Below are 23,061 nucleotides of genomic sequence, written 5' to 3' on the forward strand. Positions count from 1 at the left end.
AGAGCTATACAAAGAATTCAGAGCTGAGGAATGCCGAATGGCTGAGAAACACTTAAAGAAATGTTCAACATCTTTAGTCATAAAGGACATACAAATCAAAATAACCCTGAGATTTCACCTGGCACACCAGTGAGAATGGCTAAGATCAAAAACTCAGGAGACAGCAAATGCTGGCGTGGATGTGGAGAAAGAGGAACACTCCTCCATTGTTGGTGGGATGGCAGACTGGGACAAACATTCTGCAAATCAGTATGGAGGTTCCTCAGAAAATTGGACATTGAATACCTGAGGACCCAGCTATACCTCTCTTGGGCATATACCCAAAAGATGCCCCAACAAATAAAAAAGACATGTTCTCCACTATGTTCATAGCAGCGTTATTTATAATAGCCAGAAGCCAGAAAGAACCCAGATGCCCTTCAACAGAGGAATGGATACAGAAAATGTGGTACATCTACACAATGAAATATTAGTCAGCTATCAAAAACAATGACTTTATGACATTCATAGGCAAATATATTGAACATCAAAATATCATCCGGAGTGAGGTAACCCAATCACAGAAAAACACACATGGTATGCACTCATTGATAAGTGGATATTAGCCCAAATGCTTGAATTACCCTAGATGCAGAGAACACATGAAACTCAAGAAGGATGACAATAATGTGAATTCTTCACTCCTTCTTTAAAAGGGGAACAAGAATACCCTTGTGAGGGAATAGGGAGGCAAAGTTTAGAACAGAGACAGAAGGAAGACCCATTCAGAGCCTGCCCCACATGTGGCCCATACATATTCAGCCACCAAACTAGATAAGATGGATGAAGCAAAGAAGTGCAGGCTGACAGGAACCAGATGTAGATCTCTCCTGAGAGACACAGCCAGAATACAGCAAATACATAGGCGAATGCCATCATTAATCCACTGATCAGGACTCCTGTTGAAGGAATCAGAGAAAGGACTGGAAGAGCTTGAGGGGGCTCGAGACCCCATATGAACAACAATTGCAACAAAACAGAGCTTCCAGGGACTAAGCCACTACCCAAAGACTATACATGGACTGACCCTGAGCTCTAACCTCATAGGTAGCAATGAATAGCCTAGTAAGAGCACCAGTGGAAGAGGAATCCCTTGGTCCTGCCAAGACTGAAGCCCCAGTGAACGAGATTGTTGGGGGGAGGGCGGTAATGGGGGGTGGATGGGGAGGAGAACACCCATATAGAAGAGGAGTGAGGAGTTAGGGGGATTTTGGCCCGGAAACTGGGAAAGGGAATAACACTCGAAATGTATATAAGAAATACTCAAGTTAATAAAGATGGAAAAAAAAAGTTTAGAGAGGTATCTTCATTGTGAATGTCAGGCCATGTTACAGTTCACCTTCCTCATATTCTTCCTGAGGATTTAGTTTATCCATAGTAATTGTGAGTTAAGCTTTAAGATTGTTTGTTGAAATATTTGCCCATTTTTCCTTAAAACAACCAATGTTGCTTCTTCGTTTTTCAATCGAGTTATATATTCCACTATGAAAGCAATTGTGTTTTTGGTATCAAAATGGTCCTGTAGATTGTGGCATTTCTATTTTTGTGACAGTCCCAAGAGAGTGATTTAAATTCAAGTGTATAAAGAGAGTGATCTCTAGTCACATCTGGTTTGGGTATTTCAGGAAAAACCATAATAACTCATTCGGGAATGGTCTCTTGAGAGCTTCACTGAAAAATTTTATTTCATGAGATTGAGGGAGAGGAGGAAATCCTGCTGGAGTCTGCAAGTTCCCTTGCTGATTCTGTCTACTTCTTCTCTTCATGTTTCTATGTGGGTGTGAAGTGAGCACCACCTGCTGACCTGAATTCCCCCTGCAGAGGGGATGTTCTTGTGTGACACAGGGCTTTTCTCTGCCTGCCCCAGTTCCTAAATAGTGACAAAGACTATATTTATTTATAAGCTTTTGGTCTTATATCTAGGGATTCCTTCAACTATCTTGTAACACAATTAACCTGAGCAGGAACTGTCACTAAAGCTGCTGCATTTCTGTGGAATCTGTTCCCTTGTCTGGTCTCTTTGGACAGGATCTACTGACATTGAGGTGACTTGAAAAGCCTTGGTGGTAGGATACCCTTGGTGGGATCCACTCTCTCAGAAGAGAAGAGGCAGGGCTACTGTGGGGAGACTCTGTGTTTGCGTGTGGCTTGTTTAGGGGAGCAGCAATCAGGATGTAAAATGAAAGAATAATTAAATTAATGGAAAAGGAAAGATAAAGAGAGGAAATGAATATAAATAAGAGCTCAATTTCATTGGGGATATTGAAGTGAACAGTATTCAGGTAAGTAAATCCCAAACACATTTTAATTAAGTGTTATAAAAATCATGAAGGAAGTCTCAGGTCAGATCTAACACTATGCTGAATGGTCTGTGTCAATTGCTAAACTTAATGGGAAGACCTGGGAATCCAGGCTTCCATCCTTTGTCAGAGCTGCAAGGTCAGGACAGGTCTGGCTTTCCTGAGCAGAGGGAGGCCTTGTTTTCATTTCCCATTGTTCCTTATAAGTTCTGAACTGAAATCATTAGTCATATGAATGCATGGAACAGTTGAATCAACTAAAGTAAGAACTGGTAAGAATTTAAAAAGTATGTATTATTTTCTGTGCATTTGTAGTATTATTCAAATGTCTTACTTTATGTTTTTGACTACAGACTCACCTCTCTCTGCTTTATGTGTGTGTGTTCTAATACACTTGCAGTGAGAATTTTAGTTTCTTTCATAAAATAAAGAATTAGTATAAGAATGTGGGTTTTTTGTTGTTGTTTTAATTCCATGTGTAGGAGATGGGGCTGTTTCAGATAGCCCCCTGCTGCTGACTATGATTTGCCTTGTCCTCTAGCAAAAGCATGGCTTTGCTAGCTTCAGATACATTGTGCATGTGTGTGACATTTGGAAGTCTCGGAATTTTCAGAGGGTATATACTTGCTAGAGCCCTGAGAGGTCGGATTGGTCCATTTTGGTCATTGTTGGTGGTGGCTGTTCTGTTTGTTGCTGTAGTTTTGTGGTTTGTTAAGAATTCGTGGGCAAAGAAAAAATAACAAGAATTTAAATCTCTTTCAGGTGAAGAACAAACCCACCCCAAGGAACTTGACACCCCTACTTAGCAGGAAGTAGCTTAAATATAACATTGCCCCCTCTTATTTCTATTCATTTTTTTCTATGCTATCTAGTGTTATGGGATTAGAAGCATAGAACAAAAGAGGGATGAAGAAGGAAAAGTAAAAAGAACCCATAAATTAGTCAACATCCAGCTGCATACAATGTTGACAATTTTAGGAAAAGTAATAAAGATTATGAATGTTGAATGCAGATAGTAAATTAAAGAAATTGGTTTTAAGTATGTAACTTAGGGCTGATTTATGAAAAGGAACTGGTGTGAAACATCCAGATTTGAAAAATATATATACTATTATATATATATATATATATATATATATAAGTTCAGTATCTTTTGTTATATAGTCATTGGTGTGGATCATGTTTTATGTAACATTCCCATACAGCAGGTTATTATTTTAAGATATCTTCTAAAATTGAAGGAACATGTATGTGAGCATAAAATCATAAAGAGAAATTTAGAGGCAACATTCTAGGCCCTGCTCTGGTACATTTCCATATTTTCTATCTTGCCCACTTCCTAGGCAATGACACTCTATAAAGATTTGGGATGAGACTCATTCAGCATGGTGTGGGTGAACCTTGAAAGTGCCTCTACATGTGAGAAGACTCCTCATTTTTTATATTTCAAATTAAGGAATTCATTCTATATGCCACACTTCCCACAAACAAAATGTGACCTATGATCACATAGTCCAGAACAGAATACTCCAGGCTAATGAGTTATCTAGAGTCCATGAAGGTTTATCCAGTAAGCTTCTCCTCCTTGACATTCTCTCCTGCAAAAGGTTTTTAATCTATTGTCCACCCTGTGGAGTTAGTAAGCATTCATTTTCCCTAATGAACTGTCAAGAAACAGTATGGATAAACATGGAGTGTCTCTTTCATCAAGAACAATTGTGATCAGCATGGAAAAGTTCTTTGCCTACAGATCTATAGTCTAAGCCTCCTTCAGAAGCCTCCTCTGTGTTCACAGAAAACTGCTGCCAAACATAGGGTAATCTGAGATGCTAAGACAGAGTTCCCATTCCCGTGGCTCTGGACTCAGCCTCAGCTTGCAGGCCCTGACATTATTCCCAATGCCTCATGACTCAGTGGTGCCTGGATGTCCTAGAGTTTGGGAGTCCCTTGTACTGGTGTTGCTTCAGGCTTATGGTGCCCTGTTCCTTCATTCTGACATGTTTGTGCTGTTTTCCAGTGGCAATTTGATGCCTAGTAGTTGAGAATCCTGGATTTGGCCTCCTACATTCTAGGCTGAATTTTCACATTGCCTGCAGAGCGTCTCAGTTTTTCACTAAAGCCCAGCACCCGACAAAGGTGGAGCACTGTAAATGCAGTCAAGTACATGCCACGCCAGCATTGGAACTGAAGATGGACTCACAGTAAATGGTCTTCATAATGACAGGAACTTTGATATTGTGACATTTCAGATTCTACAGTGTCTGAGAAGAGTGACATAGATTTTAGGAACAAACTTCAGTGATTGTTGTAACCTCTTGTGTTCTTCAAGGCAAGAGTAATAAATGACATAGGTGAGTGTCTCCTGGGGCTTACAAGTGGTTAACTGATAAGATAAAACTTTGCAGAGTTAGGCAACACCTTTGCTGTCCCTTCTCTGTATCTGCTTCTAAGCCTCTGTACAATTAATTTATTTGTTTTTTTCTTTTTTGATGTTTCAATCCAATGCTACTGGGGATATGGACTTAATCTCATTTTCTAAGTTCTAAATGAAATATGAAAACATTTATAGCACCCCTTCCATGTACTAAGGAACATCACACATATTGAGGTGGAAAGATTGTAAGAGCCAGCATGTGAAGATGAGTTCTATGAAGTGCTGTCTTTGCATGGGACAGGGTCATCACAACCATCAACACTTATGGGAAGGGCCTCCCTGGAAAAATAAAGGCATGAGAAGAAGGCAATAGTTGAGAATAAGGAAGAGGTCAGCAGGAGTTGTAAATCGAAAAAGTTGTGCACCGGAGGTGACTATGATTACTCCCAGTTTCATACCTACACAGAGTTTTAAACAAAAGTAAGAGATTTCTTCCATTGTCTTCTTTTCCTTTATTCTGATGAATATTGCCTAATTGCACATACATGTGCTCATTGACATGACATCTGAATTTTCCAACACATGAAAATATTTCACCTACTGTCACTACAAAATTACATGTATTTTACAATATTTGTTTTCTGTAAATGTCACTTGCTTTCCATTTATAGCTAGTTTTAATATAAATGTCTAAATAAGAAAACTTTCACATGTCTCTGAAGTGGTAAGTGTTCTGCCTATTGTTCATAGATTCCCATGGCTCCACAAACCATTAAATACAACTGACACAAACTGCCTGCAGAATACATCACATAGTTCAAAGATTCAGAAATATCTAGTATTTTCTAATGTAAATGAGTCATTTCTATCTTTTCATACTGAAGAGGGAGTTATGCAATAGTGAATATGTACAGTTATTTTTCACAATACTAATGGCTGAAAGAGTGTAGATATTGAACACATATTTTATGACATAAATTCATTCTCGCACAAATACATTTTCAATAAAATATCTCTTTTCTTCTTATAATGAGGCAATGAAGGGAAAACGTGAAAATATTTTCTTTTTTTTTTTGTGATGACAGTTAATATACAGGCCTCTTAGATAGAGACACCACAGGAATGACTTCCATGAACAAAGTTTCTAATGTAAATAGATTATTTTCAAAGAAATGGACAATATATCACACAAAAAACTTGGTCACTGAACTGTAGGGTTCACCACTGTTGTGTTAGTAAATTCAGAGAGGGAGGATATGTTCTATGGAGATCTGGGGGAAGGCAGTGCTTCAGGTGGCCCATGCTGATACATTCCTTCATTCAGATGGACCAGCCCCATGATGGTAGAGTATAGAATAGACTTTATTCAGGGCATGAGGAGGGGAGTTAAGGCGATTGTAGTGAGGAGAGAGAGAGAGAGAGAGAGAGAGAGAGAGAGAGAGAGAGAGAGAGAGAGAGAGAGACAGAAAGAAAGAGAGAGAGAGACAGAGAGAGAGAGAGAGAGAGAGAGAGAGAGACAGAGAGAGAGAGAGAGAGAGACAGAGAGAGAGAGAGAAATAGTCGCTGGCCATGAGGATATGGCAAGAATGTCAGGAGAGGAAAGGGGAGAGCAGGGACAAAGAGGGAAAAGGGTAAGAGCAAGAGTAAAAGAGGGAGAGGGCAAGAGGGAGCAAGAGGTATCAAGAGAGTGAGGAGTGAGCAACCAGCCCCTTTTATACTGTAGGCATACCTAGCTCTTTCCAGGTAACTGTGGAGTGGAGGTTAGACCGAATGCCTACATTCTCCCATTTTGGTTTAATTAAAAAGAAAATAATGGAGGCAATGGTGGAGCAGGAATAGGGCTATTGTGATCTCTGATGGCCTCATGCTTGTTTTGGGGTGACATGTCTTTAGGGAACCAAGAAAAGTAGGTGTGGTATATTTGTCCAGTCTTAAGAGTTGGTGGTTTTATGGCTGTCCAGGTTCTGTGGAAAAATCGGAGGATAAGTCAGAAGAAACAGGTCCAATGTAAGTATCTGTGTCAGTGAGAGGAGATTGGGACATCTGGAGGTTGCTTCTCTGGAGCTGTATGAGATGTAGTAAGTTTCTGGACTTGAAAATATGCTGAAACATTACACACACACACACACACACACACACACACACACACACACACACACACGTATATATATATGTATATGTATGTATGTATGTATGTATGTATAATAGGTAGAGGTCAAGAATATTTGGAAGAATTTTTTTTCTTAGATTCACATTTGAAACCCAGAAAAATCCCACCAACTCATATAGATAGTAAGTGTAAAATTTAGGTAGATGTCATTATCTTGGTAGAGACTATTTTGTCCATGAGAGGTAAGTCTGAATGGGTTTCCTACAGCATTATAAGTTTTATAAGTTTGCAAAGGAGATAACAACATGAATTAACATGAACATTCTTTAAGATAAGCTTTCTGCAGAGCAGAAGGAAGAGGAATTTTCTGTTTATACTATTAAATTGTTTAGCAGATTGTTTAGCAAGAAGGGGAAATATGAGGCATTTAATCAATGAAAACTGAGTTTAGATAAGGAAGTACCATGTTATATCTTTGAAAGCTTAGGTTTGAACTAATTGCTAGAATCTGAGTTTAGAAGTTATTTATTAGTTGTTAAGCTACATTTACCTTAGCTTTCAATTAGTCAGAATTCTGGGGAATTGATTATAATCGAGCAGTCATAGATTATTTTAAAAAATGACAAAGCCTACTAGCCAACAGTTCTCTGTGATCTCTGTGGTCTCTGTGGTCTTCATGGTTACTAGGACAGAGTCACTCTGGCTTTCAAGTCTGGAAGACAGGGCTATTTCTCTGTGGAATGTGGATATGTGTGACATGAAAAATGAATTACCTTGATTTGGATAAGTCATTTGACTCTGAGGGCAACCAGCTTTGCCATCTGTGTTTTTCCTTGGTTATCATATCACAATCTAGAAAGAGTCTTGAAGCTGAGTTCATATCTCCTGAGACCTTTTTGGGCAAACTACTAAAGGTTCTGGGAAATTTTGTCTTTCATAATCTTAAATATTTTAATAATTACCAGATTTCTGACAAGATTCATGGCTATATTGATTGATTACACCTAAAAAGAGCACATCATATGTACATTGTTGAAGTCAAGCTATAAGATTGAATAATGTACTAAAACGTTTTAATAAAGAGAGAGAAGTTATAGGTATAGGAACATAGTCTGATTTCTACTTGAGAAAGCTCATTCAGCAAGAACTGAACATGGACTGTAACAAGCTGGTTGCCCTCAACTCAGAATTAAATATGTCACAAGCATTCCTTATAATCCTCAGGGACAGGGTATAGTTGAAAGAGCTCACCAAACCCTTAAAAATATTATCCATAAATTACAGTCAAATGGAGGAAAATTATTCCCCCTCTCTGGTAATCACAAAAATTTATAAATCATGCACTCTTTGTCCTTAACTACCTTGTCATGGACAAGGATGGAACAACTGCAGCAGACTGCCTGTGGCACCCCCATAATTCTTATGATTATGCACCAGTCCTATGGAAGGTCCCATTAACATCCCAATGATATGGCCCTGATCCGGTCCTCATTTGGGGACATGGATCAGGCTGCATTTATGATTCAAAGACTGGGGGCACCCGTTGGCTACCTGAGTGCCTTGTTAAGGCCTTTAACCCACCCAGGGGACAACCCTGAGGAAAAGTCTAACTATGCTTAATTACAGATCATGTTGACCATGTTCCCCTTCATCTGGATCCCTGGAAGCATCATCACGTCTCCCCTTGCTACATGGCCTCACCAGATCTTCAACTATACCTGGATGATTCTTAATGGTGCCAGAGATGTGGTGTCTGCCAACTCCACCACCGCTGCACAAGTTCCCTGGCCCAATCTTGAGTTCCTGCAGTTCTGGGAAAGAGGCACCTCCACGCTGCGACAAATAGAGAACTCATCACTGCGTGACTCTTTGCAGTACTCTAGGCCTGTCAGCAGCTGTGGGGACAGGAACTGGGTTCCTCCCTGATCATCTCTCCCAACAGAGTTATCATCAATTCAGTGCCGCCACAGACAGGGACATCAGTGAGCTTCAACAAGGAATAACCTATCTTAAAGATTCAGTTGCTTCCTTGACTGAGGTTGTTCTACAAAATAGAAGGGGGTTAGATCTTCTCTTTCTCCAACAGAGAGGGCTCTGTGCGGCCCTGAAGGAGGAGTGTTGCTTTTATGCTGATAAGACAGGATTAGTAGAAAACAGCCTACAAAGTTAGAGAAAATCTACAAAAGAGACAAAGAGAAAGAGAAAAGAATGAAGCCTGGTGTAAAAACTGGTTTTCTGCCTCTCCCCTGCTCACCACTCTTCTATCCAGTATCCTGGGTCCCTTTATAGGACTCCTGCTACTTGTCTCCTTTGGTCCATGGGTGCTTAGAAAGTTAACTGATTTTATCAAGGCCCAGGTGTATTCAGCTACCAAGCAGGTCTCAGTCCATTACCACTGCCTCCATTGTGAGAAGGATGAGACAGCCGGGGAGTGTGATACTCCCCTTGGGTCGCCCACGGCTGGTCTTGACTTCTCCACCCTAAATACAGCCTAACTCAGGCTGGAAAATCAGTCACTGGTGGAAGCAGCATTGATGGGAATATTATGGTGCCACATACCAGGCGCACACTTCACCACTGTGAAGTAACCCTATGACGGGATTAGCATGGGTCCATGATCTGGGTTGCCCACTCTCACAAAACACACAAGTATAGCCCAGAAAGGTTTGTTAAAGCATAAGATTGTTCCTAGCCATTGGGGTGCAGTCCTAACTGCAAGACTGGCTTACCATGGCTGAGCTGGGCACTCTGTGGAGCATGTCTGACCAATTACACACCACTACTTCCACCCTTGCAGAAATAATGGAACCTAATTGAGAGGGCCAGATCCATGATCTGGGTCACCCACTCTCACAAAACACACATGTATAGCCCAGAACAGTGTGTTAAAGGATAAGATTGTTCCTAGCCATTGGGGTGCAGTCCCAACTGCAAGAGTGGCTCACCATGGCCGGGCTGGGCACTCTGTGAGGTATGTCTGATCTATCTCAGACCACTACTTCCACCCTGGAAGAAATAATGGAACTTTAGTGAGAGTGCCAGACGTGGGGGCAACTTGTGTAGCCTAAGACATGGGGCTTCACTGACCAGGTGCTGGCTCTGGGTGCACATAGCCCAGACCTTCCTCCCACTGATAGTTTAAGAAAGACAGAGATGCCGGGGACTGGACTGCCAGACTAGGAAAAGCTAGAGCCCTGCTGTGAGCAGATTCCTGAGAAGGGTTTGACCTTTTCAAAGAACAGGTTCCCGGAAGATTGTTGCCTCATTGTCTAAGAAGACTATCTTGCAGTTTAGAGATTCACCTTATGTCCTTGTGCACTTCCCATTTCTCTCCCCTGCCAACCTCAGCTTTAATTCCTGCTTCAGGGCTTTAAATGCTGTACACACCTCTCAATAAACAGACCTTGACAAGGACAGTGCTTGGTCTGGCTCCTCTTTCTCGCCTGTTCTCCCTCAGGTATGGGTTCCCCTCGACCCCCACGAATTATTGGGTCCCCACTCTCAGGGGCAGCTATGAACATAGTGGAGCATGAGGCTGCTATGGACATAGTGGAGCATGTGTCTTTGTTGTATGTTGGGGCATCTTTTGGGTATATGCCCAAGAGAGGTATAGCTGGGTCCTCAGGTAGTTCAATGTCCAATTTTCTGAGGAACTACCAGACTGATTTCCAGAATGTTTGTACCAGTCTGCAATCCCACCAACAGTGGAGGAATGTTCCTTTTTCTCCACATCCTCGCCAGCATCTGCTGTCACCAGAGTTTTTGATCTTAACCATCCTGACTGGTCTTAGGTGGAATCTCAGGGTTGTTTTGATTTGCATTTCCCTAATCACTGAAGATGTTGAACATTTCTTTAGCTGCTTCTCATCCATTTGGCATTCCTCATCTGTGAATTCTTTGTTTAGCTCTGAACCTCATTTTTTTAATAGGGTTATTTTTCTCCCTGCAGTCTAACTTCGTGAGTTCTTTGTATATATTGTATATCAGCCCTCTATGAGTTGTAGGATTGGTAAAGATCTTTTCCCAATCTGTTTGTTTTCCTTTTGTCCTAACAACAGTGTCCTTTGCGTGCATACTGCTTTTACTATGTTTAGGTATGGGCCTTGAATTCCTGTTCTTTCCAGAACTTTTATCATGAAGGGATGTTGAATTCTTTCAAATGCTTTCTCAGCGTCTAATGAAATGATCATGTGGTTTTTATCCCTCAGTTTGTTTACATAGTGAATTACATTGTTGGTTTTCTGTATATTAAACTGTCCCTTCATACCTGGGATGAAGCGTACTTAATCATGATGGATAATTGTTTTGATGTGTTCTTAGATTTGGTTTGCAAGAATTTCGTTGAGTATTTTTGCATCAATATTCATAACGGAAATTGTTCTGAAGATCTCTGTCTTTGTTGCGTCTTTGTGTGGTTTAGGTGTAAGAGTAATTGTGAGTTCATAGAAGGAATGTGGTAGTGCTCCCTCTGTTTCAAGTTTTTGGAATAGTTTGGACAGAATTGGTATGAGGTCTTCTATGAAGGACCAATAGAATTCTGCACAGAACCCATCTGGACCTTGGCTCTTTTTTTGTTGGGAGACTTATAATGACTGCTTCTATTTCTTTAAGTGTTATGGGAATGTTTAAGTTGTTTATATGTTCCTGATTTAATTTTGCTACCTTATATTTGTCTAGGAAATAATCCATTTCCTCCAGATTTTCAAGTTTTTATAGTAGGATCTGATGATTTTTTGAATTTTCTCTGATTTTGTTGTTATGTCTCCCTTTTCATTTCTGATTTTGTTAATTTGGACTTGTAGAAATTTATTGTATAAATTTGTTTTTTAAGGAATATCTTGGTTTCTCCATCTATGGTAATTGAGAGTTTTGCAGGATACAGTAACCTGGGCTGGCCTTTGTGTTCTCTTAGGGTCTGTATGACATCTGTCCAGGATCTTCTGGCTTTCATAGTCTCTGGTGAGAAGTCTGGTGTAATTCTGATAGGTGTGCCTTTATATGCTACTTGACCTTTTACCCTTATTGCTTTTCATATTCTTTCTTTGTTTTGTGCATTTGATGTTTTGACTATTATGTGATGGGAGGAGTTTCTTCTCTGGTCCAATCTATTTGGAGTTCTGTAGGCTTCTTGTATTTTTATGGGCATCACTTTCTTTAGGTTAGGGAAGTTTTCTTCTATGATTTTGTTGAAGATATTTACTGGTCCTTTGAGTTGGGAGTCTTAACTCTCTTCTGTATCTATTATCCTTAGGTTTGATCTTCTCATTGTGTACTGAATTTCCTGTATGTTTTGGGCTAGTAGCTTTTTCCATTATCTTTGACAGTTATGTTGATGATTTCTATGGAATCTTCTGCGCCTTAGATTCGCTCTTCTATTTCTTGTATTCGGTTGGTTATGCTCACATCTGTGAATCCTGATCCCTTCCCTAGGTTTTCTATCTTTATTGTGCTTTCTTATTGTTTCTATTTCTATTTTTATTCATGGATTTTTTTTCGCTTTCTTCTCTGGTTTTGTTGTTTCTTACATTAGTTCTTTAAGGGATTTTTGTGTTTCCTCTTTAAAGGCTTCTAGTTGTTTACTTGTTCTGTCCTGTGTTTCTTTAAAGAAGTTATTTATGACATTCTTAAAGTCCTCCATCATCTTGAAAAAATGTGATTTTAAATCTAGATCTTGCTTTTATGGTGTGCTTGGCATATTCATTGTTTGTTTGGTGGGAGAATTGGGCTCTGATGATGATATGTAGTCTTAGTTTTTTTTTGTTGTTTTTTTTTTTTTGCTTGGGTTCCTGCGCTTGCCTCTTGCCATCAGCTTATCTCTGGTGTTACCTTGTCTTGCTGTATCTGACAGTGGCTTGCCCTTCCTATAGGCCTGTGTATCAGGAGTGCTATAGACCTGTTTTCCTGTTTTCTTTCAGCCAGTTATGGGAACAGAGTGTTCTGCTCTCAGGTGTGTATTTGATCTTGTCCGCAGGATTTCATTTCTACACAATTTGTCCTGTATGTCTTAAAACAGTTTGCCATGGGAAAAAGAGCATTAGAGAGAAGTTATGGAGTCATGGCTTCATCAGAATCAGGGCAACTGACAAAAGTTGAGGTAAGATTATTTGGACAGTATCACCAGAGAAGTAGTAAATGGCACTTTCAGGGTAATTCCAGGGGTTACACATAGCCAGCAGTTTTTAAAATGCCCATTTCAGGCAACATTAAGAGTTGGTATGCCAAGGTCATGGTCTGAAGTAAAAGGTGAAATGACAAGTTAGTCATTCATGAGGGGGAATGTCAAAGAGGTAAGGACCTTGGAAGACTGTCTGATTACTTCACCTACATTTCTGATATCTAGAGGTTTGGCAATTGAAACATATCTCTAAATATGGGTAATATTTACTGGGGACACTGATTTTGAAGGTAGATCTTACCAACAACTCCTGTCTCCCACTTGGGATTCCATGGATGTTGTATGTAGAAAAAGGGGGTCTTGTGTTGTTGATAGAACAAGTACTTGGTCCATGATCCTAGCTTTTGTATCTGACAAGATCAATGTGGACAGACAGCCCACATATTTGTCTGGCCATTTTTTCAATTGTCTTTTTTTCTGGTGAAAGAGAAAGCAAGTAAGGAAATCCTAGTACTTAGATGGGATAACTTATAATGAAATGGCAGCAATTTGGATTGGTTCTTGTCATCCAGGCATGGAGCAGTTTCCAGATGCTATTTGGAAAGTCTGTTTAGCAGTAGTGGGGTTCTGGAGTTCCCAGACTCAGGGGTCTACGTGAGAGTGTGGTAAAGGAAGCAAGATGTTAGAGTTAGTAGGTTGACTGGCTAGAAGGAGGATCAGAAGGGCTGCTTTCAAGAGTGGGTTTAGGTGAATGGGTGGAACAAAGGAAATAGAGGCACCCAACATAGCTAGACTATCCCTTCCCAATAAAGGGACTCAGCATGTTGGCACTACTAAAAAGAAATGGGTGAGGGCTACACACCTACATAAGTAACTAAGTAGTGGAGTCCAGTGAGGAAGGCTAGGCTGTCCTCCCACCCCAATAGAAAAAAGGGAAGTGGGTCCCCCTAACTTTGTAAAGACTGAGTAAGTGACCCCAGTGTCCAAGAGGAAGGAAATGGGCTGCCACATGCTATGATCTCTACTCACATCTCCCTTTTTGTGGTGGCAGTGGTCTGGTCAAGGGATCTTGGGCTCCTTCAGTCTGCCATAGTCAAGCCTAGGAGAAAGGATGGAGGATTATCGTGGAGTGATGCCCCCGTGTCCTGCACAACATAAGGGCAATTGAGAGCCCAATGTGCCCCCTGATAGCACCTTGTTCATGGCCCCTCTGGTTTGTAAAAGTTAGAATAAGCCCTTGCCCAGGGACCTTGTTGACCACATTTGTGGCAGGAGCCTGGTGGTCTCTTAGCCTTAGAAGACCAGAAGTCCAGGGAAATACCTGTGGCTGGTATGACAGCCTTTGCCAGCATATGGTACATTTGTCTGAAAGCCTTCTCAACCCTTCCACAGTACATTTTGAGGGCCAGCACCAAAAATTCTGCCTGTGATGTTAGGGGTCCCCTCTGTAGCGTTTTAAGTTTGTCTTTTATGTCATGGTAGCTGTGGGAAAAAATAACTCACTAACCTTCTGAGTTTTCGGGGTCCAAATTAGTGCATTGCAGTAAAGCCTTTGTTAGGCATTCTAAAAATTGAGATAGCTTTTCCTGTTTTTCCTGAATGACCTCTTGGAGATTTCCAAAATTTACTGGTTTTAAGGCTGCCTTGCTAAGACTGGCCAGGAGGTAGGTTATGAATCTATCTCTGAGTATAATACCACCTGTGGAATTATAATTCCATAGGGGAACTTGGCCAGGCACTGCCACAAATTCAACTGGATATGTTCCATCTGTTTGATATATCTTGTCTGCATGTATTCTTACCTGCTCCCAAATGTACCAGCACTTTTCAGGACGTAAATTATTAGTGATGATCAGATATCAAGATGGGATAGGAATGAAAGTCTTAAATAACATTGAAAAGTTTTGTAAAGAGAGAAAAGGAATAAGAAAACTGTGCCATCTGTGAGACTGTGGTGGAGCAGATTGAAACCTGTGACACAGAGCACTGCAAGTCTTGGGAATAGCTATTTTGGAGAGCAAGAAACAGGCACAGGCCTGTGCCTGGGCATTTGAGGCACCAGACTCGTGGGTGGTTCAGTAGCACACACAGCTAGGACCGAGGCAAATGAGGCAGAGCTCTCTCCTGACAGCCAGAAGCTTCAGATCAGTAATTCCAGCTTCTGGTTTGCACTGCCTCACCCTATGTTGGGTAGGGGGAAAGGAAGAGCCCTTAGTGCCCTTAGCCTAGTAAAGGGTGTGCTATACTTGTAGAGGGCAGTGTGAGCGTGCTGAAAAAGACAGGGTAAAAGCTGTTTTATATAAGCTGAAGAATAGGGGTCACACATGCCTGGGAAAGCATGTCTCACAGACTTACTGCTAGAAAGCAAGGGACAAGGCCAAACCTGGTTTCCACTGGGCAGGTCAAACTAGGAGTTGCTGCAGCTCAGTAACAATCATGAAAGGAGGAGGGAGGAGCCTACGGTAAGGGTTGCTAGCAATAGAGTGCTAGTTTAGTGGCCACTTAGAGATATTGCTTTCTCTTGCTGTGAATCAGACCAAAACATCCTAGTAAATAAAGACAAGCTGCAAAACAGAACCATGTATGAGAGAATAGTGTTTGTCTCTCCTGAGCCAGAGAACAGTTTATCCATGCCTGGCCTGGCATTTTCAGCAGCGAGAAAAATCTGTCTCAAAAGGAGAAAAGAACATGTCACCCAAGGAAAAATGTACCAGAACTAGGGTCAGTGAAAAGTTCCGTTCTCAACTGCAACACAGGGGTAGATCAAAGCTCAAGAATGCTCTCCTGAGATAATTTGTACTTTTACTATGACCAGTGTGGGGAGGGGTTTATCAGTTCACCAAAGTTTAGGCTAGTGAACATTGGGTAGTAGCAAGAGGATACAAACATGCAGGGTTTCTAAATGTGAGTCTTGGCAACATATGATGTGTTTATAAAAAAAAAATAAGAGAGGATATGTTCCAGGTTTTGGACACTAATGTTGTGTTTATAAAAAGATAAAAAGAGGGCCATTATATTCTATGGAGGTCTGTGGGAAGGGGATGCTTCAGTGGGCTCATGGTGTGACATCACTTCTCCCTGAGGGAAAAGACATAGGATGGTATAGTATAGAAGAGAGTTTATTCAGGGCATGATGAGGAGAGAGAGAGTAGAGAGAGAGTAGAGAGAGAGAGAGATGAGCATGTGTACAGACAGGGGAATGGAGAAAGGACAAAGGGGAAGAGGGTAAGAGGGAAAAGATGGCAAGAGCCTGCTAGATGGAGTAAGAGAGTGAGGAGGTAACAAGCAGCCCCTTTTATACTTTCATGCATAGCTGGTTGCTGCCAGGCCTCTGTGGGAAGGAGCATGCCATCCCTTTGTTTTCAATACTTGGGAGACAAAGCCAGAGATAGATAGATTCCCTGTGAGTTTGATTCTAGCCTAATCCACCTAGCAAATGCAAAGCAGCCTAGGCTGCACAGAGAAATCCTGTCTCAATGTTCTGCAACAACAATTATTTTAAAATAATTTAATTGTTTAAATTATCAAAAATGAAAATATTTTAAGTTCATTGATTTTTTGATAGAGAAATAAAAAATTAATTTAGAAGGTTGATATCTGCCTAGTTCTATTGCTTTAAGGCTTATTGTAAATAGAAAGATTTGTGGGTTTTTATTAGGAACAAAAGAATATCAGATGGGTTATAGACCCTCAAATAATGTTTATTACATCAGAGAACTGGATCCATGATTAAGCCAGCTCAGTCAGCCAGCAGGTTCTCAAGGGAGGGAGTGAGGATTGAAAACAATATGACAATTAGACAACATTATAACATGACTCTAGCTAGTGCTGAGGATGAAACAGGTTTATTGTTTTCCAATCTGCCTTTATATCAATCTAGTACATTCAAAGAATAAGGTTGTTCTCAGATCAAAGACAAGGTGATCAAACAAGGTAAAGAACAATGAGATCGCACCAGGCAGCAATCAAAGTAATAAGATCTTCAGAGTCCCTGGGGCTTAACAGATTATCAGACAAAAGATAATTAACACATTCTTTGGCTGTGTTTACCTTGAGCCTTGAGCCTTGCATTAGCCCAAATGTGAAGATCCTATTTCCTTGAGCCCAGTGACCTGTACTTGCCAAAATTTCTATGATTGACAACAAAAGCTCTCCACAGATTCATATTTCCTTTTGGTAAGTGTTTCAGCTAGACTCACTCTCAGTTACCTATTCACCTCTTGCTTCTCTCCATTCCATGCTGGTCTCTTTCCCTAATCTCCATACATCTGATGCCCAATACCACTTCCAGGCCTCTCTCACTCAGGTCTCTCCCTCCGTAAAATTCTGTTACCTATTTTAGTTCCCATTCTGAGAAACATTCCACAAGCCTCCATTGGGCCCTCCTTGTTTTTGACTTCTTTGGGTATGTGGATGATAGCCTGGAAATCCTGAATTTATACCTAATATACATTTGTATGTGAGTACACAACATGCTTGTCCATTGTGGTCTTGTTTGCCTCGCTCAGGAAAATATTGTTTAGTTCCAACCATTTTTCTCCAAAATTTCTGTCTTACTTGTTTTTCATAGCTGAGTACTCTTCCGTTTTGCAAGTAAACCACATTTTCTTTACCCATTCTTTTATTGGTCAGTTACAGTCCCACTGAGTATATTTTGTGGTTGTCCACTTCTATATTTTCTATCTGTTTTACAGTAACCTCATAATTCTTCTCAGAGATCAAGGGGAAAATGTTTCCTCTGCTTATGTCTAGGCACAACTGAACCACTTCTCCCTTAGGTTTTCTGACACCCTCAGGATGTGTTTTTCACACTGTGTCTTGCACAGAAATATGTAGCCATGTCCTCATTTTTGAGGTTGTTGATCTGCAAATATGCAGTGCTGGCCGAGGTTTCCAAAGAGAAGACAAACCTCCCTGTGAAGTCAGCAGCATATGTTGTCTTCCCAGTGTTGGTGTTGATCCAGCCCATCCACTTCAAGCTCTTTCCTTGAGCCTGTTTCAGCCACTGCATTCCAACCTGTGTAAAGATATACCCAGAAGCCTTGCAGGAGATCTTCACTGACTCTCCAGGCTTCTTCACCTCAGGTCCAGACTGTACCAACTGGATCTGTGCTTGGGCACCTATGAAGAGAAAACAGAGAGGTAAGGAATCATGGAACTGCTTCCTTTCCCTTGGAGTTCTTGTTTTTGATGTCTTACTTTGGGCAGCTGCCATCAGGAATAGCAAGTTCCACAGCCAATCCATTTTGTCTAAGACTGGGGCTCAGTGTTTCAAAATGGGCACTTCCTTCCTGGTACGTGGGGTAAGCCACAAATTTCTTCTCTAAAGTCTTCTATAAATTTGCATATGACTGAGCTCCCTAACTCACACTGAACTAAACCAGTCAGACAATTAGATATAAAAGGATCCCAGATGACAGTAGCTGAGCCTATGCCTTACAGTATCTGTTGTTCATGACTTCATGCTGATTTTGTTGTCCTCCATGTCCTCTATTTGCTCTGGGTTTACTCCCTGATGTTCTCACCCATACATTTGCCTTTGTCAGGGCGTAAACATGAGCCTTATACATGTAACAGTTACTTATGTAACCACTTCTTTGCTGTCTGCCCTGCTCTGTGCTCAGACTCAATGACCTCATTTTTTCTAGTGGGTACATCATTCTGCATACTGAGACCTTTTCATCAATACTTTTTTGCCTGTACAGTCTAAAGGATTCTGTTCCTGAAATTTTTTGTTCTTCTGTATTCTCATATCAGTGACTGACCTTTTCTTATAATTTTGTAGAATTAAACTATATTTCTTGTTTAAATTGTGAAATGTGTGTTCTTACTTTACATATGTCATGTAGTAAATGCTAAAACTTTGAAAAAGTGCAAAGGGGTAGATGGGAAGTTTGGAAGAACTGATATACTTATAGTAATGAAACAAAAGTAATTACAATAAAATGGTGAAGGATAATATTATAATAAAAATAGTTTAGAGATCTGTTGACATGGATTAATGACTAAGTACATGCATTGGATTTCACAGGACCTGAATTTTACAATTAGCACTGAAATCAGGTAGCTGCCAAATACCTATACCTCCAGCTCCTATGGTAACCAACACTTTCAATCCTCTCAAACAACTACACATATGTGCACATACCTACACAAAAACTCAAACACATTATTTAAATAATTTGGAGAGAAAGAATACTTTAACAGCATATCAATATACATGAAAAAAATCACATACTAAAATAAAAACTCTGGATTTTTTTCATGTAGTTTTGTAACTCACATCCTTGGTGTTCTAACATGATGCAACTTCAGCATGCAGCCACATGTATAGAAATCCCCTAAAAATCCTTTTATCATTTTAATATTATTTCTGCTCTTTTATACTCCAAACTTGATGACACTATGCATCATTAGAAGAATTTAACTCTGCTTACACTCCACATTTAATACTTTCCTATTAGTGATCATGATGAGACACAAAAAGCAACAGTACAGTGTAACACTGACATATATATATATACATATATATATATTCATCACAAATAGGATTATGAACAGGAGTGATAACAAAGTTGTCTTGTATTTAACTTAAAGTGACAGAGTGTAGTTGAAAGTAGACTGCATTTTGTGCTCATAGTGCGGATTAAACATAGGCAATTACAATGGTGTCAGAACAAAAGCAGTGGAAAGAAGAGAGAAAATAGAAGAAATGAATACAACTCTGCTGTGCAGGCAGAATAGACTTATTTACTGCACTATCACTCTCCTGATAGCACAGAGGCTGTTTGACAAAAGAAGTCAACAATCACTCATTACACTGGCAGGTAGTTCCATATACTGTGGAGGAAGAGGAAGGCCATGGCTGAGAAGACATATTTTCTGTCCATCAATTCACCTGTTATATAATGACAAAAAATGAAACCATGGAAATTTGGCACCCCCTGCTGTTTTAGTGTGACCCTGTAGCATGACAAGGCTCCCACCATTGTAGTCAGAGCTTCATGTTGGCCTCCTGCACATTCCTTTCCCCTGTCTTAAAGCCACCTCATGATTTGGACCCATGGAAGAAGAAATTTCAGAATCCTTAATTTTCTGATAATTTTTAGATTATGCCTCAAAATTGTGTCTTCCTGATTTTTATCTGTGATTGGTACTTGGATGCCACAACCATAGGTGACTCCTTTTAACAAAAAAGAGGTGGTCAACTAGACATATTTAGTTCTAGCCTCTGTCAGATCTTGATGCAGTGGCGCAGGACTAGCTTTTGGGCTGATACTTGCTCAGGAAACCTGCTAAGAGGAAGTGTAATGAGCATATCAGAACGAAGTTTGTTGCAGTCAACAAAGATGAAAAAGAACAGAGGGCTATGTTTACATTATGCATAGAGAAGTGGCATTTGAAGATTGCCAGCTGTTTCCCCTGCTTGCTTTGTAGATTTCAATTTAGTGGTTGGATGCATCTCAGAAGTGACTTTTAACATTGCTGTGACTGTGATAGACAAGGAGGACTTTAGAAATTTGACTAAATGCATTTTTCTATTATGCTATGTCTAGATATAGCTTTCATAGATGTATGTGTTTTAAAAAGCCTAATAGGGTCAGGGAGTAAAATGTGGTGGTTTGTATAAGCTTGGCCCAGTAAGTGGCACTATTAGGATTTATGTCTTTATTGTAGTAGGTATTGCCTTGTTGGAGAAAGAATGTTACTGTGTCAGTTGGCATTAAGATACTTTTTCTAACAACATTGGATACAGTCCTTTCCTAAAAGCTTTCAAATGAAGATGTTGAATCCTCACCTCTTCCTCTATCAGGCCTTCTTGTACATTGCTATGTGTCTGCTCAATAATGGACTGAGTCTCTGAATGTATAAGTCAGCCTCAATTAAATGTTGTACTTAGAAGAGTCACCTTGGTCATGGTGTGTTTCCATAATTACGGAAACCTAGTCAAGATAATACCTAAACTGAATGGTTATAATTTAGGGGGAAACCTCAAAAGTCCCTATTCCTATATGAAGACCTAGAGGTAATCAATGACTCATGAAAATGGTAGTCATTTTCTTCACACTTGAGCTCCCTGAAATGTTAATCAAACCTAAGTACATTTCTCTAAACACAAGGAAACATATATAACTATAACTAGACTCAATATGTTCACTACATACCTACAAAATATAGACCCATGTACAGTCATAATTGATGATAAGGAACCCATAAATTTGAAACTGAATAAAAGATGGATATGATTTGGGAACAGTGATGTGTACAGGATCAATGTGAGAATCTCTCAAAAAACATTTAAATTTCAATTATTACAAATCTCCAAGAAAATTTCAGCTTAGATCCAATGCTCTGTTGTGTCTGTGCTCAGTACTATCAAAGAATGAAAAGACCTTACAATTGAAGGCTTCCAACCTCTTCCAGAGCTGCAGAGTGTCGGCTAGACATTTTTTTTTGAGCAAAGGGGCATTTTGATTGCATTTACTACTGCTGCATAATCGAAGATCTTATTTAAAAGCATTAAACATAGAATTTCTAGAACAGTAGAGAGATATAAAACTGAAGAACTTGGAAAGAAAGTAACAGTTATTCATTATTTAATTACATAATTGTGATCCACAAAAATTCTAATTTTATGGTGATTTTTACCAGAGATACCCCTCTTTCTACCTTGATGACTGTTGACTGAAAAAATGGAATAAAATACTACTCAGCTACTAAAAGCAAAGACATCATAAATTTTGAAGGCAAATGATTAGAATATGAGCATATCATCCTGTTTGAGGGAACCCAGTCCCAGAAAGACATGTAGCATTTGTATTGAGTTATAAGTGGATATTTGCCATAAAATGTACCTACCATGCCATACATCACAGACCCTATGAAGCTAAAGAAGAAGAAAAACCCTAACTATGATGATTAAGTCTCATGTAAAAGGTGAATATGATAGTCATGAGAGTTGGGTGAGGGAGGAAAATGGGACAATGAGGGGATAGGAAGGGGAATTGAGGTTTCAAGAACAGGTGTATGGAGGTACAGAACAGATGGCCATGAGAATGAGTGGAAATCTGCAACTGGTAGAGGTCAGGAAAGAGGGGGATATCTTCAGGAAGAGACAGAGATCTGGGATATGGGAGGCAACCAAGAATCTATTGGGATGTTTTTAGCAATGACTCTCTGTAGGGGATACAGAACCTGAAGAGAATAGCTTTTGTATCCAGGCAGAAACTCCAGTTCAGTAATAGAGACACCAACCCCTGCACTAAACTTTCAACCCTAAATTTATCCTGTCTACAAGAAATATAGGCATGGGGGATTCACGTTGCCTGGAGAAATGGCCAATCAATAATGGATCTAACTTCAGACCCATCACATGAGCAAGCACAAGTCCTTGACACTATTAAAGATACTTTGTTAAGATTGCTGATAGGAGTCTAGCATTATTGTTCTCTAAGATGTCCCATGCAGCACCTTACAGATGCTGAGCCCAGAGAGGAGGGATTCAATGACATGATCCATTCTGAACTAAGGTTTTTAAGTTCTTTTACTTTCTGAACATTGTGTGACTGTAGGTATCTACATCTATCCCCAAATTTTGCTGGAGGAATCTACTCAGATGATGTCTGAGTGAGACACTGATCTCCAAGTAGAATATGATAATTTTCATATCCATTTTGCTTATATGGACCATTAGCAAAACAATTGTACTTTATTTTCCCATAGTTCAGGGGCCAATGTTGGTTTTTTGATCACCGAGGTAATGTCAGATATGTAATTTATCTCCTGGAATGGACCTTTAATTCAGTTGTTTACTTGAAAAACATTTGTGTAATTATTTTACCATGGAATCATGCAGACATGTCACTCTTAAAATTGAAATATTTTTAACTGAGTTAGTATTTACATTTATCTTTTGGTATCCTGCAGATTGACTATCAGCATTGATGACAGTCTTGTGAAGGATTAACTCTGCCTCTTCCTGCTCATATATATTTTATCACCAGAATAGAGCATTATAAACCCAGTAGATGCACCACAATACTTGAAGAATATCTATTCCACTATGTTCTTAGTAGCATCATTGTAATAGCCAAAAGCTAGAAACAAGACAGATGCCCCTCAA

The 23,061-nt window shown here is 39.9% G+C and overlaps 1 gene segment (V, D, J or C); it reads right to left on the minus strand.

Annotated features, from left to right (window-relative positions):
• Nucleotides 1–17,730: 17,730 nt before the first annotated feature.
• On the minus strand, nt 17,731–18,183 carry LOC116906247. The segment is given in 2 exon segments: nt 17,731–18,059; nt 18,138–18,183. Coding segments are annotated over 2 exon segments (375 nt in total).
• Nucleotides 18,184–23,061: the final 4,878 nt, after the last annotated feature.

This window comes from Rattus rattus, chromosome 7 (genome assembly GCF_011064425.1).
Source record: "Rattus rattus isolate New Zealand chromosome 7, Rrattus_CSIRO_v1, whole genome shotgun sequence".
Classification (NCBI taxonomy): Eukaryota; Metazoa; Chordata; class Mammalia; order Rodentia; family Muridae; genus Rattus; species Rattus rattus.